Source organism: Coenobita brevimanus, chromosome 101, assembly GCF_032717465.1.
Source record: "Coenobita brevimanus isolate Jiangsu-jjx chromosome 101, ASM3271746v2, whole genome shotgun sequence".
Lineage (NCBI taxonomy): Eukaryota > Metazoa > Arthropoda > Malacostraca > Decapoda > Coenobitidae > Coenobita > Coenobita brevimanus.
Genome location: NC_137054.1, coordinates 5231394 through 5244078, shown reverse-complemented (window position 1 = coordinate 5244078; position 12685 = coordinate 5231394). Strand labels below are relative to the sequence as shown.

Genomic DNA, 12685 nt, shown 5'->3' with positions numbered 1-12685 from the left:
TCACATATGCCACTAAACAATCAGGACGAAAACAGATCAAAGGTAATTATTACCCACATGAGCAGCTATAAAATATGTGATGGGAATATAATAAGTTGCGGTTACCATATTTATCTCCCTGATTAAACGCTGAAAAATATGCAGTCTGCTGAGGGGCAGTGTGAGTGCTGCATGTGGCTTGTTTACCAAATTGATATACCAATTTAACACTGCTGTAATGTTTTCCTTTTTAGCAACATCTCCTGTCTCTGACGTCACTGTGACCCAGATGAAACGTGAGCCAGCATTGAGTGTGACTTGGTCTGCCGTAACGCCACCTGGCAACTGTGGCCTCAACTACAAACTTCACTGGAGCTACCCAAACAGTACTGAAGCTGGTCACGACGCCACCAGTGATCTTCACTATAACATCACCAGTCTGGACTATGACACCGAGTACACCGTGTGTGTGATTTCATCCGTTGAAGGGGAGGATGCAAGTCCAGTGTGTGGCCTGGGTACCACCATTGACAGCAGTAAGTGAAAGTTCTTTTTTATGTCTTGATATGAACATACAGTTTCTTCCAAAACTGCAGATTGAAATATGCAACAGTAATATATTAATCCATCGATTAGTGAAAAATAGGACTAGAATGATGAAATGTTCACCACCGTATATCAATTCCAGGACTGGGTATATACCTTGAGGCAACGTCCACCACTATCACTGTCTTCTGGAATCTGATTGAGGGCGCTGACTCCTATCGTTTGACGTGGTTTGACGGAGAAGATGGAGCCTGGACCTCAGTTGGTGGTGAAACAGACAACTTTGTCATCAATGACCTCGATCCCTGCTCTAATTATACCATTGATTTACAAGCCTTGGCAGGAGGCCAGCAAGTGGAACATGATAAAGATTCCATAATGACTTCTCCGATGAGTGAGTCGGCGATAAACCTGATAAACATGTTTTATAATGGATACAGTAATAGCTTAATTATATCTATTGGTTCAAGTTTCCAGGATAGCAGCCTTTTTGGCTTCATAAAACACAATTTACATTCAGTATTCTTCATATTAATGAAAAGATGATGAATGAACCTTATCTAGCAAAATCTATCAATAATATATATATATATATATATATATATATATATATATATATATCTGTATGTATGTAAACGCTTTAGGTGAAACCTACGTGATCAAAAATTAGTACATGTGGAAATGAAAGTCTTTCCATGGTGAGGCATATGAAATATTTCTTAGGTCATGCAGGTTATTAATTGTTGTCAGAGATGCTGACAACATATCCATTCTTCTTTCAGCCCCCTCTGAAGTGACTGACCTCAGTCTGACCCAGGTAGGTAATGAGACAACACTGGATGTCACCTGGTTACTTGTAACGCCACCTGGCAACTGTGACGTCACCTACAAAGTTACCTGGAGTTACCCCAATGATACCGAGGGTGGGCGCGACACCACCACCGAGCCTCACTACACCATCACAAATCTGGCATACGATACTGAGTACACCGTGTGTGTGGCGTCCTCCATCCAGGGCCTCGACGCAGACCAAGTGTGTGGCAAAGGGAGCGTGGTGAGACCCAGTAAGTGCTGGACTTGCTGAGTAAAGTTTGAAACAGGATTCTCTATTACAGGCTTTGTGATATATCTATCTATCTATATACCTAGGCTGCTTCCCCCAAGGAAAGGGAGGTAGCCGAGACAGGACGACACACTCCCCATTCACTCATCCATTCAAACAAATTCATTCGCATCTTAGCCCCAAAGGGGAGAACGGACAGATCCTCACCGCACCACACCGCACAAGGGTCAACTGCGCAATGCAATCGGTGACATCCGCAGCAGGGCCCGACAGCAGAACTGGTTTACCCCTGCCACATCATAACAGACCCATCCCCTTACCCGCACCTGACCTGACTAGCTGATCAGACCAAATGCGGGAGAATATCCCTCAGGGCTGCATCATCACTTATTCATTCACAATTTCTCTCCATTTATTTCTGTCACGCACAGCCACTCTTCCTTGCTCAACAGTCATCCCTCTCGCATCCAACGCTCTCTTCACACTGTCCATCCATCCTATTCGTGGTCTTTCTCTCAGCCTTACACCTCTCACATCAGATCTAGTTATCTTTTTCACCAATCGCTCATTATCCATTCTCTCCATATGCCCAAACCATCGCAACACCCTCTGCTCAACTCTACCAGCCATCTCCCGAACAACTCCAGTTCTCCTTCGCACTTCATCATTTCGCACCCGATCCATAGGCGTCACTCCACACATACTCCTCAGACACCTCATCTCCATTACATTCAAACTTTTCCTCTCTGCTACACCCATATTCCATGTTTCAGTCCCATATAACGCAGTCGGTACCACAACACCCTCATACAGCCTTCTCTTTACATCCATTCTAAGCGAACGACATTTAAACACTTTTTTCATTCCTCCCAGCACCTTTCCTACTTCATTTATTCTAAACTTCACTTCTGCATCTATTATTCCATCCACAGCAACATGTGACCTTAGATATTTAAAACAATCTACCTCCTCAAGCAACTCACCATTCAAAACTATATTCATCCCCCTACCATCTATCAACCTTGTACACTTCATCACTTTACTCTTATTCTCATTTACTCTTATTCTCATTTACTTTCAATTTCCTACCGTATATATATATATATATATATATATATATATATATATATATATATATATATATATATATATATATATATATATATATATATATATATATATATATATATAAGAATGTGTTCTTTCTGTAAGTAATTTGATAAGACTGTTTTCATAATGCAGATGCATCATAAACTAATCCCTACTCATAACTTTAACCTCTTCATCACACAGAGATTTATTTAAGCGAATGTCAGTACCTAGGGAAGCACGTAGGGGAGGTAATTCTTGTAGCCTGGATGCAGATGTTGGGGGAATAACCCACCACAGGCTCAAGGGTCTGTGTTATGGAGATGAGCACCGCGACTAAGCGCCTCCTAGAATCTGCCCCCACCTTCCCCTTTTACAGTGTCAGATATTTTCAGCACAGAGAGAACCTTAAAAGTTTCAGATTTATCAGGTATTTTTTAACGGCCTGTGGAGATTCGTATTTATTCCCGCGTCCCCTATGGTCCGGCAGGTGTGGCAGGCGCAGTAGAGAGGTTGCGGGTCAGCAGTGGTGCCGCTGGGTGGGTCAGGGTGGAGTGGGTTAGGCCGGACGGGGTCAGGTGTGACGTGCAAGGGTACCGGCTGACCTGGAACACCCATACCATTCCTCACCTGCTGCCGCCAGACACCACTCGCTACACCATCACTCGCCTCAAACCTCACACCACCTACACCATCTCCTTGCAGGTATACCATTAATTATAGTCATTCCTGTATCCACCACCTACACCACTTCCTTGCAGGTATACCATTAGCTCTTCTCATCACTCTATTCACCACCTACACCATCACCTTGCAAGTTTGCCATTTGTTCTAACGATCACTGTATCCACCACCTACACCATCACTTTACCATTAGTTCTTATCATTACTGAGTCCATCATCCACATCATCATAAAAAAATTCTGGGATTTATTTTGGACGCACACATGACCTTAGCAAACGAGGAGCATTAGTGTAAAGGCGTCTCGTAAAATCAGTGTCTTGAGAACACCAACAGGCACAATCTTGGGACAGTAGAAATTATCTCTGAAAAGTTAATAAACCATTCACTTCAACAACACTGAATTCTGATGGTCAAAGCTGAGCCTCCTCCTTAATAAATGCAAACATGGATAAGTTTCAATATTAACAATCAAAGCCGAAAAAAAAAAAAATCCTAAGATGCATTTAGTCCACATGTAAAGATAACTTACATAAAAAAACAAACATAGGCCCATTTAGTCAAGGATCACATGAAGAAATGAGGCACACTATTCATCGCCTTAGCTCAAGGTGCACCATTCTTTTTTTCCATCACTGATTCCACCACCTACACTGTCACGTTGTAGGTAAAGCATACCATTATTTCTCATACCTCATACACCACTAATACCATAATATTATGGGTAAACCATTAACCTTTGCTACCACTACCTACACTAACATACATAACCCTCATGGTTCGATTGGTTAGAGCAAATATATATATATATATATATATATATATATATATATATATATATATATATATATTTATATCTATCTATATATCTATATATCTATATATATATATATATATATATATATATATATATATATATATCTATCTATCTATCTATATATATATATATATATATATATCTATATATATATATATATATATATATATATATATCAGATCTCCATCAAATTTTACTCTCAGTGCCATTGAATTATGGAGACCCTGGGAATAGTCACAAACATTTTTTATCCTTTCTTCATGGTTCAAGTTAAAAACATTACCTTTCTTAGTCTCAAGGCATGGTAGACAGTTACAGGTATATATGCCTGACTGAATGAGCTAATCCACGACGCAACAGGACAGCAAGTTACTCGAAGTTAACAAGACACTGTAGTGTATCATCCTCACTTTCTAGAAGTTCTCGTCATCTGCCGCTTATTTCCCATAGCTCAGTAGCAGAATAAGACAACATTACGGCTCTGCATCAGTGCTAGCACGACTTTTATCGTTATATTGTAGATGGATACTCAAATCAAGATATGGTAATTTTAGGCCGGGTTGAGGTGGAAGGAGTATAATATACTTTCCTACTGTTCACCCCTGCCCAGACGCGATGTGGCGGGAGTTGGGGTCCCGCCAGGACTGTGGAGGTGAGGACGGCTGGCAAGAGAGCCCGTGAGGGAACCCTGGCCACCCCAGACCACCAAGGGGAAGGCCAACAGACGACTTCCTCCGTTGTCTCTTGACCCACGCTGGCCTGCGCCGTTGATCCAGGTTCCACTTCCACTTGCTTATCCTGACCTAACCAGTCGCAACTGGCACTTACTTTATCCATGAGCTAACCTGTCCCAACATTACTAACAGAAGTCCCATTAAGACCAGTCCTGACCCTGACTCCCTACTTCTCCAAGGCTCATTAGTTATATAACCTAATCTGACCCACTGAAACAGGTCACCTTAGTATCATCTGATCTAATACCCCATAACGACACCCATTCCCATCCTGACATCTTGAACTGACCACCCACCACTGGCTCCCATCTCTTTTATGACCAGACCTGATCTGGCACCATTTTTGACATTCTGACCTGACTTGGCCCATTACCACTTACATCAATTTCTTACATGACGACCTCACCTGACCCACCACCACAGCCACCCATTTTTTACTTGGCGTGACGTGACCTGACCTGACCCATCACCACTGGAACCTCTTACTTGACCTGATCTAACCTGATTCATCACGAACGATTTCCATTCCTTACATGACCTAGCCTGACTCAACTTTCACCCGTTATATAACCTGATCCGACCTGGTACGTCCCTCCACCATCGGTACCCTCCCTTGTCTACGCTATTAAGATTGTCCCTAAAGTTTATGAGGCAGTATATAGTGCTGAATCATGACAGTGTTTATCAAAGCCTTTAGTGGAGTACTGTCAAGAGGTTCACTGAAAAGGTGAGAGTGCATGGTATAGGTGAGGTTATTCTCCAAAATGTTCTGAATCCTGACTAAAGGGAAGAAGCAGTGATTTAGCAGAAATGGTTGTAAGTCATGTTATTCATATGTATCCAGAGGCCTACCTCAAGACTCACTCATTGCTTTCTTGTTGTTTATGTATAAAAGATTTAAATATAGAAACAACAAGTAGTATTATTAAATCTGCCGATGAATCTGTTTGATGTTGCCTTTCCTTGACCTAATCAACAAGTAGCAGTTAAGAAGTAGAATGATGATTTGGTCTTACTTTACCTGAGGCACATCCTTATTCCACTTGAACCTTTTGCAGCATTTACAAGTGGATGGGATGTGGTGGTGTGGATAGGAGAATGACGGAGTGGATGAGTAGTTGAGGTGGAGGTTTTGGTGATGTTGGAGTGTATGTATAGTTGTCGTGGTGAAGGTGTGGATGGGTGATGGTGGTGGTGAAGGTGAGGATGGGTGATGGTGGCAGTGAAAGTGTGGATGGGTGATGGTGGTAGTGAAGGTGAGGATGAGTGATGGTGGTAGTGAAGGTGTGGATGGGTGATGGTGGTAGTGAAGGTGTGGATGGGTGATGGTGGTAGTGAAGGTGTGGATGGGTGATGGTGGTAGTGAAGGTGAGGATGGGTGATGGTGGTAGTGAAGGTGTGGATGCGTGATGGTGAAGGTGTGGTTGGGTGATGGTGATGATGATGGCGTGGCTGGGTATTTGTGGTGGGGTAGACGGTTGGTTGTGATGATTGTGGTGAAAACAGATAACGGAAGTGGAGGAGTAGATGGTTATTGTGGTTGTGGTGGTTTGAGTAGATGGAAAGGTATTGATTGAATGGAGGAGAGAGGAATTGGTGGTTGTGTGGATAAAAACTACCTGATTTTGCGAAGAATAGTTTGAGGTTATTATAGCCTATTTGATGACCTGTGCGAGCTGAGATGTATAGGGCGAGTAGGGTGTGTTTGAATCGCGGCTGCTGATTGGCCGCGGATGATGCTGAAATCTACAGCTCTTCCCTATTTTAACACATATATATTTACATTAGAAAAATTGCCTGCAATACAAGCGGCCAGATTAAATATGGAATAATTTCCGAAGCTAAAGAAGTCAAAATTATAATTTTAAAAGTTTACTGTTTTCAAAAGAAAATTAAAGTTTATTATAAAGTGTTATAAAACGATGAGTGACGTTTGAAGTTGTTGTTGTTGTTGAAATATTTTCCCCACAGCTCTGGTGGGGAACGGGCAAACAAGAGAGCCCGTCAGAGAAATAGGCAAAAAAATAAGCTCCCAAATGAGAGCAAAGCACGGCCGACAGTGGAGGACGAGGAAGAGCGGCGAGGGCAGGAGAACGATCGTAAGACAGCTGCTGAATAGGGTGGTAAGGTGTAACTAGCGCGAGGCAGTACCCTGCATCAACGCCGTCACAATAAAGACGATAGCAGCTACGTCATCAGGGTGTGTCTGGCTGGTTGTGAGGGCAATCGCGATGTTCGTCTCAGAACATCCCGGCGTGAAATCGGAAGACGGAATCAACGACATCCGCTAAGTTGTCCTCCGCGTAGCGATCCTGTTGTTGAAGCAATTCATCTTGCAACAGCGACTCAAGGTAGGCACGAACGCTGCCAGACAGAGGAGGAAGCTGGTCAAGGTCGCTCTGAGGAACCGTGGAGGAGGAAGAGGCAGGGGGTGGAGACGTGGGGTGGTCAGTCTCCATGGCGACAGGTGGAGATCGTCGTTGTTTCTTCCCCTTCCTCTTCTTTTTCGTGGGTTCAGGCGGGATGTCATCCTCGGCGGTCGATAATACATCAGCAGGAGACGTAGGGGGTTGAGGGGGAGGGACTTCCACGTCCCGCTTGTTGAAGTAAATTATGTATCCATGGCGTAACACCCACGTCCGCATGTTGCACTGCATCCACCCACGGCGTACAACCACGTCCGCATGTTGCACTGCATCCACCCATGGCATACAACCACGTCCGCATGTTGCACTGCATCCACCCACGGTGTACACCTACGTCCGCATGTTGTAAATAAGGGCAACGCCGGTCACAGTCAGCAGCTGCAGTGGGATCCCTTCATTTGAAAGTTGACCCAGCATAAGAATATTCAGGAGAAAAGATAATCACACAAGAAAAACATATACCAGCACTGATACTGCCAGATCTGTATATACATAGAATATATAGCATTATCCACAGATCTCTTTATGTCATACTTGAATTTATAACTCAGTATGTGCTTAGATAAGCACACACACACACACACACACACACACACACACACACACACACATTCTCACTCTTTACATATCTATCAAACAGTCTGTCAAATCTGCTGTAGCCTGTCTGTCCATCTATCTATCTGTATACACTCTTACTATAGTCTATTTGATTGTCCTGTGCAGCTGAGATGTGTGGGGCCAAGTAGGGTGTGTTTGTTTCGCTGGTGAGTGGTGATAATAATAATAATAATAATAATAATAATAATAATACCAATAATAATCTATATTATTATGATCTGATTTCTGTATATTTATTACCGTAACACTGAAAAAACGGTGCATGTAGCGCAAATTTTTGCAAGAAGCGAGGTACCGATAAACTGCTCCAACTTGAAGAATAAAACAATTTTCGGTTCAGTCGGGACACCGGTTCCTGGCCCTTTGCTTCAGAATTTAGTGTTTGTTTTTAGTGGAGAGGATGGATTCGTTCTTGGTCGTGAACTGAAATTACCAGCATGACAGAAGAGAGAAGAGTGACGTGTTTGTTGTATTATCACTCCTCTCGCCTCTCCTTCCTCCCTCCTTATACACCAAAACAGTATAATGGTATAGTATAATTAAGTACTTGACCTCTCTCTCTCTCTCCACCTGAATTTTTCATTGGCTGTAAGAAACATATCCAATGTACTGTACCATTATCTGCGGGAAGTTGTTAACACAATGCTTTTCTGTCTAAATCCACTTTTCTAATATTTTTTCGGCATCTGACCTTTGGGTTTTTCAATTTCACAACGCTAGAATATGTTGTTGGCATCGAAAACTTTAAAATGTAAGACAATGAACATTAAAGATAATACAGAAACTATGAAATTTTGTTTTACTTACACACTGCATTGGATGAGGCGATATATGGGCGTGCATTTTTGAAGGGAAGTTTAACAGTCAACCTCCAAGGACTGTTCGTTAATGCAAAGCAGGAGCAGCAGGAGTCTGAGTGCTCTTATTCCCAGCCGTGACGTGAGCTGTAGAACCAGCAATTTTGGTGTGTGGGAGACTTCACTCCACAAGGCTACATAATAATATAAAACTTGGAGGGGAGCTGACTGATGCTGACACCTTCCATTACACTCGCGACCGTCAGAATGAAGCCGGCCTAATAAAATATACTTTTTTTTTTTTAGTTGTAGGATAATGTCATTGGCAGTTTTTTGGTGTTCATTATGTGTAATGGCAATGGAATAACAATGAACTTGTATTTTCACCAAACTTTAATAATAACTGTTATCGCATACTGTTCTTCCAATCTGGAAACAAAGCCTGATAGCTTGCTTTGGCGATAAAGATACAAAGTAAAAGCGACTTTTTCTTTTTTCCAATCCTTTTGCTGTTAGCTTTCATGCTGGTTGCGCACTACGCATGTCATCACGTAGGACAAGGGAACATGACGTGACGATTTCAGAATCTCTCGTCCTAGTGACTTAATGTGCTGTTAATGTTAATCAAGGATTTTCATAATTATATTATTAGAAAATAATTATTTTAAAGATCTGACATTATAAGTGGTGGCCAAAATCTACATCTCAAACTGTTTCTCCAAAACAAAGAATGGTGTTTATAAAAAAAAAATTATTTGACACATGTGTTATCAGACTCTTTTTGCACCCAAAGTTTTTTTTTTTTTTATAATTTTAATGCAAGCAAGAAGGACCCAAAGGCCAGGAGCCCGCAAACCGTTCCTTCCAAGAAAAAAAACAAAAACAATACAAGAAGAGCCAAATTCAAGACTAATTCCATTTCGAGATGCCTGGACACATTGCGTTTTGAAGACTGGCAGATCATAGGAAGTAGGAAATACAGACAGAGAGCGGCAGCAGTTCCAGAGTTGACCTGTTGCATAAATGAATGACTGAGAGTAACAGTTAACTCTTGCATTAGAGAGCTGGATGAAAAGGGATGAGAATTTGTTGCTAGACGGGTGCTACGCACCCGTCGTAGAAACGGAGAGGATGTAAGCAAACAATTCAAAGGAGCAGCGACCATGGAGAGTAAGGATTGAAAAAAGATAAAGTTTCAACAGTGCGGCAGAGAGACAGAGGGTTGAAGGGAGCCAATAAGAGGAGGAGAGCTGATAAGACGAAAAAAAGCCTTTGTATACACCCTAATGAGAAGAGCTGTATGTGGGGAGCCTCCTCACACATGAAAGATTGTATTACTCGTTCAGACGAGGCGAATAAAACCCGTGTATAAGATTCAACAACTGTGCATGAGTAATGAAGGCACGGATTTGAATTAAACACTTACCTAATCATTAGAAGCAGATTTTACAAGAGATGCAATATGATCTTTCCAAGAGAAGTAAATAAAAAGCTTTGATAAAAGTTATATATATATATATATATATATATATATATATATATATATATATATATATATATATATATATATATATATATATATATATATATATATATATATATATTTATATATATAGTTACAGAGAATACTTGGGCTTCTACTATCAAGCTGATGGTGGGGCAGTCGAAGTAGCGGGTGAGATAGTGGAGTGTGGGGTGGTGAGACCAGATGGCCCAGTGCTGTGTCGAACAGCTTCGTCTCACCATGTCTCTGTGGCAGTGCTCGCTGTTACTGTTGCTGGCAGCCGCCAACATCGCTCACCAGCACCAGGTGAGGCACCACTCAGTGACTTTTCAGGGAACAGAGGGAGGGAGAATATCTGGTAAATAGACAGTAATATCAAATGTATAAACGATGATCTATTCAGTCTAAGGGAAGCTGAAAAACATTTAATAGGACAGATCTTTATTGGACCTTAGTAAACAAGATTTGTACAAGTTGAATTCTAAGACTTGGTAATTGTCTGCATAATGAGCCTCGTGCAGTCGACAGTCATTAATCAGATGCTTTGCTTGACGTCCTGTCTTTCTGCGCCGTCAGTTGACTGCCTATTTGTTTTAATACTTGGCAATCTTCCAAGCTCCTCTTGTTTGACATGCTGTCTGAACACTCCTTATTATCCAACATCCTACTTCAGTTCTCACTTAATATGCCTTACTCCTCACCAGGCATCCTACCTTACTTCTTACTTGGCATCCCTACCTTACTCCTCCTTTGGCATCCTACCTTACTTCTCACTTGGAATCCCACCTTCCTTGTGCATTAAAATCACTACAAGCATTATACCTTATTCCCTGCATCCTACTTCACCTGTGACTTGGCGGCCTTCCTTGCTTCCCTCGTTACGTGACATACCACACCTCCCTCAGCGTCCTCGCCTGTTCCCAAGCTCACATTTCTCTTGCTCATTTTGAGGCAGATAAGGTCTCAGTGTTTGTCATTGATACTGCACATGTTCATGCCAATCTAGAAAAAATTAAGATGTTGTTGAATGTATCTTATCTCTCATGGTCCAGTGGCTGATCAGATACATGAGAGAAGACGGAGTATGATTTTCTTCGCAGCGACTATTTTACTACTCGTTTCTTATTTTCAGGTGTGTACAGTTTCAGAATGCATTGTGTTATGTTTTTCTGTATTTCTGAAATACACAAGGAAATGAAGTCTTAGGATGGGATTTTTAGTCATATCTCTGAGTCCAGCTTTACATCAACAACCAGTGTGGTTCCTTCTGCAGTGGGGGTTGTCTGTGAGTGCTTTTACCTAAGAGCAATAGAGTCTGTATAGGTATGCCTTGTTGAACACATCTGTACTCGGCAGTGATTTAGAAATAACCCCACACGCGAGGCGAGAGGTTTACAGTGTATATGTTGATAGCGCGCGCGCGTGCGCGTGCGTCTGTGTGTGTGTGTGTGTGTGTGTGTGTGTGTGTGTGTGTGTGTGTGTGTGTGTGTGTGTGTGAAAAAATATATATATATTTTTTATTATATGTTAATCAGACTCGGGACAGCGATGGAGTTGATCTGCTCATTTGGAGAACAATAGGTCAAACGTTAAAGTCACAGGGCTAGGTCAAATCTGACCCTAGCAATGCCGACTTTAACTTTTTATTTTTATTTTTAATGATGACGAGGTGCCTCGATTTTTAGAACAGTCGATCGAAGTCAAGGTCGCACAGCAAGATTAAAGTTCGACCCATGAGTCTGTGTGTGAGCAGAATAACAAAAAACAGAGTTGATTTTATTTGGACCAAACCTAGTTGTAGGTACTGAGGATCAGCCAAGGACTTGACCAGCCATTTCTGAGAACATAACTCAAAGTCTGAAGGTACACAAGGTCATCTTAAGCAGTTTTTATCACGTACAAGATAAAATATTGTGGAAGAGTTAATTACAAGGCCAGGGCAAAGGGATTCGTTTTTGAGAACGGGCGAGAGTCATTGTCACTGGAAATGGTCAAAAGTCAAGATCGCAGGGCAATGGCAACTTGAATAGCACTGAACAGAAGTTCGGCCAAACTTGGTGGAAGTGTTAAGAATCAGACAAGAATGAACTAATTTGAATCTGAGAACCGTCAGTCAAAAAGGTCAGTTTCAAAGGGTAAAGTCAAATGTTCGGCCCTTAGACCAGTTGTCGGGCGAGGGCATTGCACTCTCTGAGTGCTCCTTGTTTGTAATTCTCTTCATGACAAACTGATCCAAAACTCCAGCTTTGAATAAAATGAAAATTTCCATCGGTCATTAAAACTATTCCCTAATTGCAAAGCATTATTCTAAAAAAGTAATACTGAAGAAAAACAATGCTGTGGCTGTCGTGACTCAAAAGTCTTAACGAGAGGTATTCATGTGGTGGTTGCGAGACGAACCAATGATCAAGTCTTCATGTTTCTGAATCA

At 41.8% G+C, this 12685-nt stretch overlaps 1 protein-coding gene across 1 annotated transcript in view; it reads left to right on the top strand.

Moving 5' to 3' along the window:
- The first annotated feature begins 9914 nt into the window (after positions 1–9914).
- The window catches only part of LOC145414899 (fibronectin-like), a 26946-nt gene continuing 24175 nt past the window's right edge, over positions 9915–12685 (top strand). The window contains exons 1-2 of the mRNA XM_080284316.1: positions 9915–9921; positions 10415–10561. Of these exons, the coding sequence (XP_080140442.1) occupies positions 9915–9921; positions 10415–10561 (154 nt within the window). The remainder of the gene's footprint in view (positions 9922–10414; positions 10562–12685) is intronic.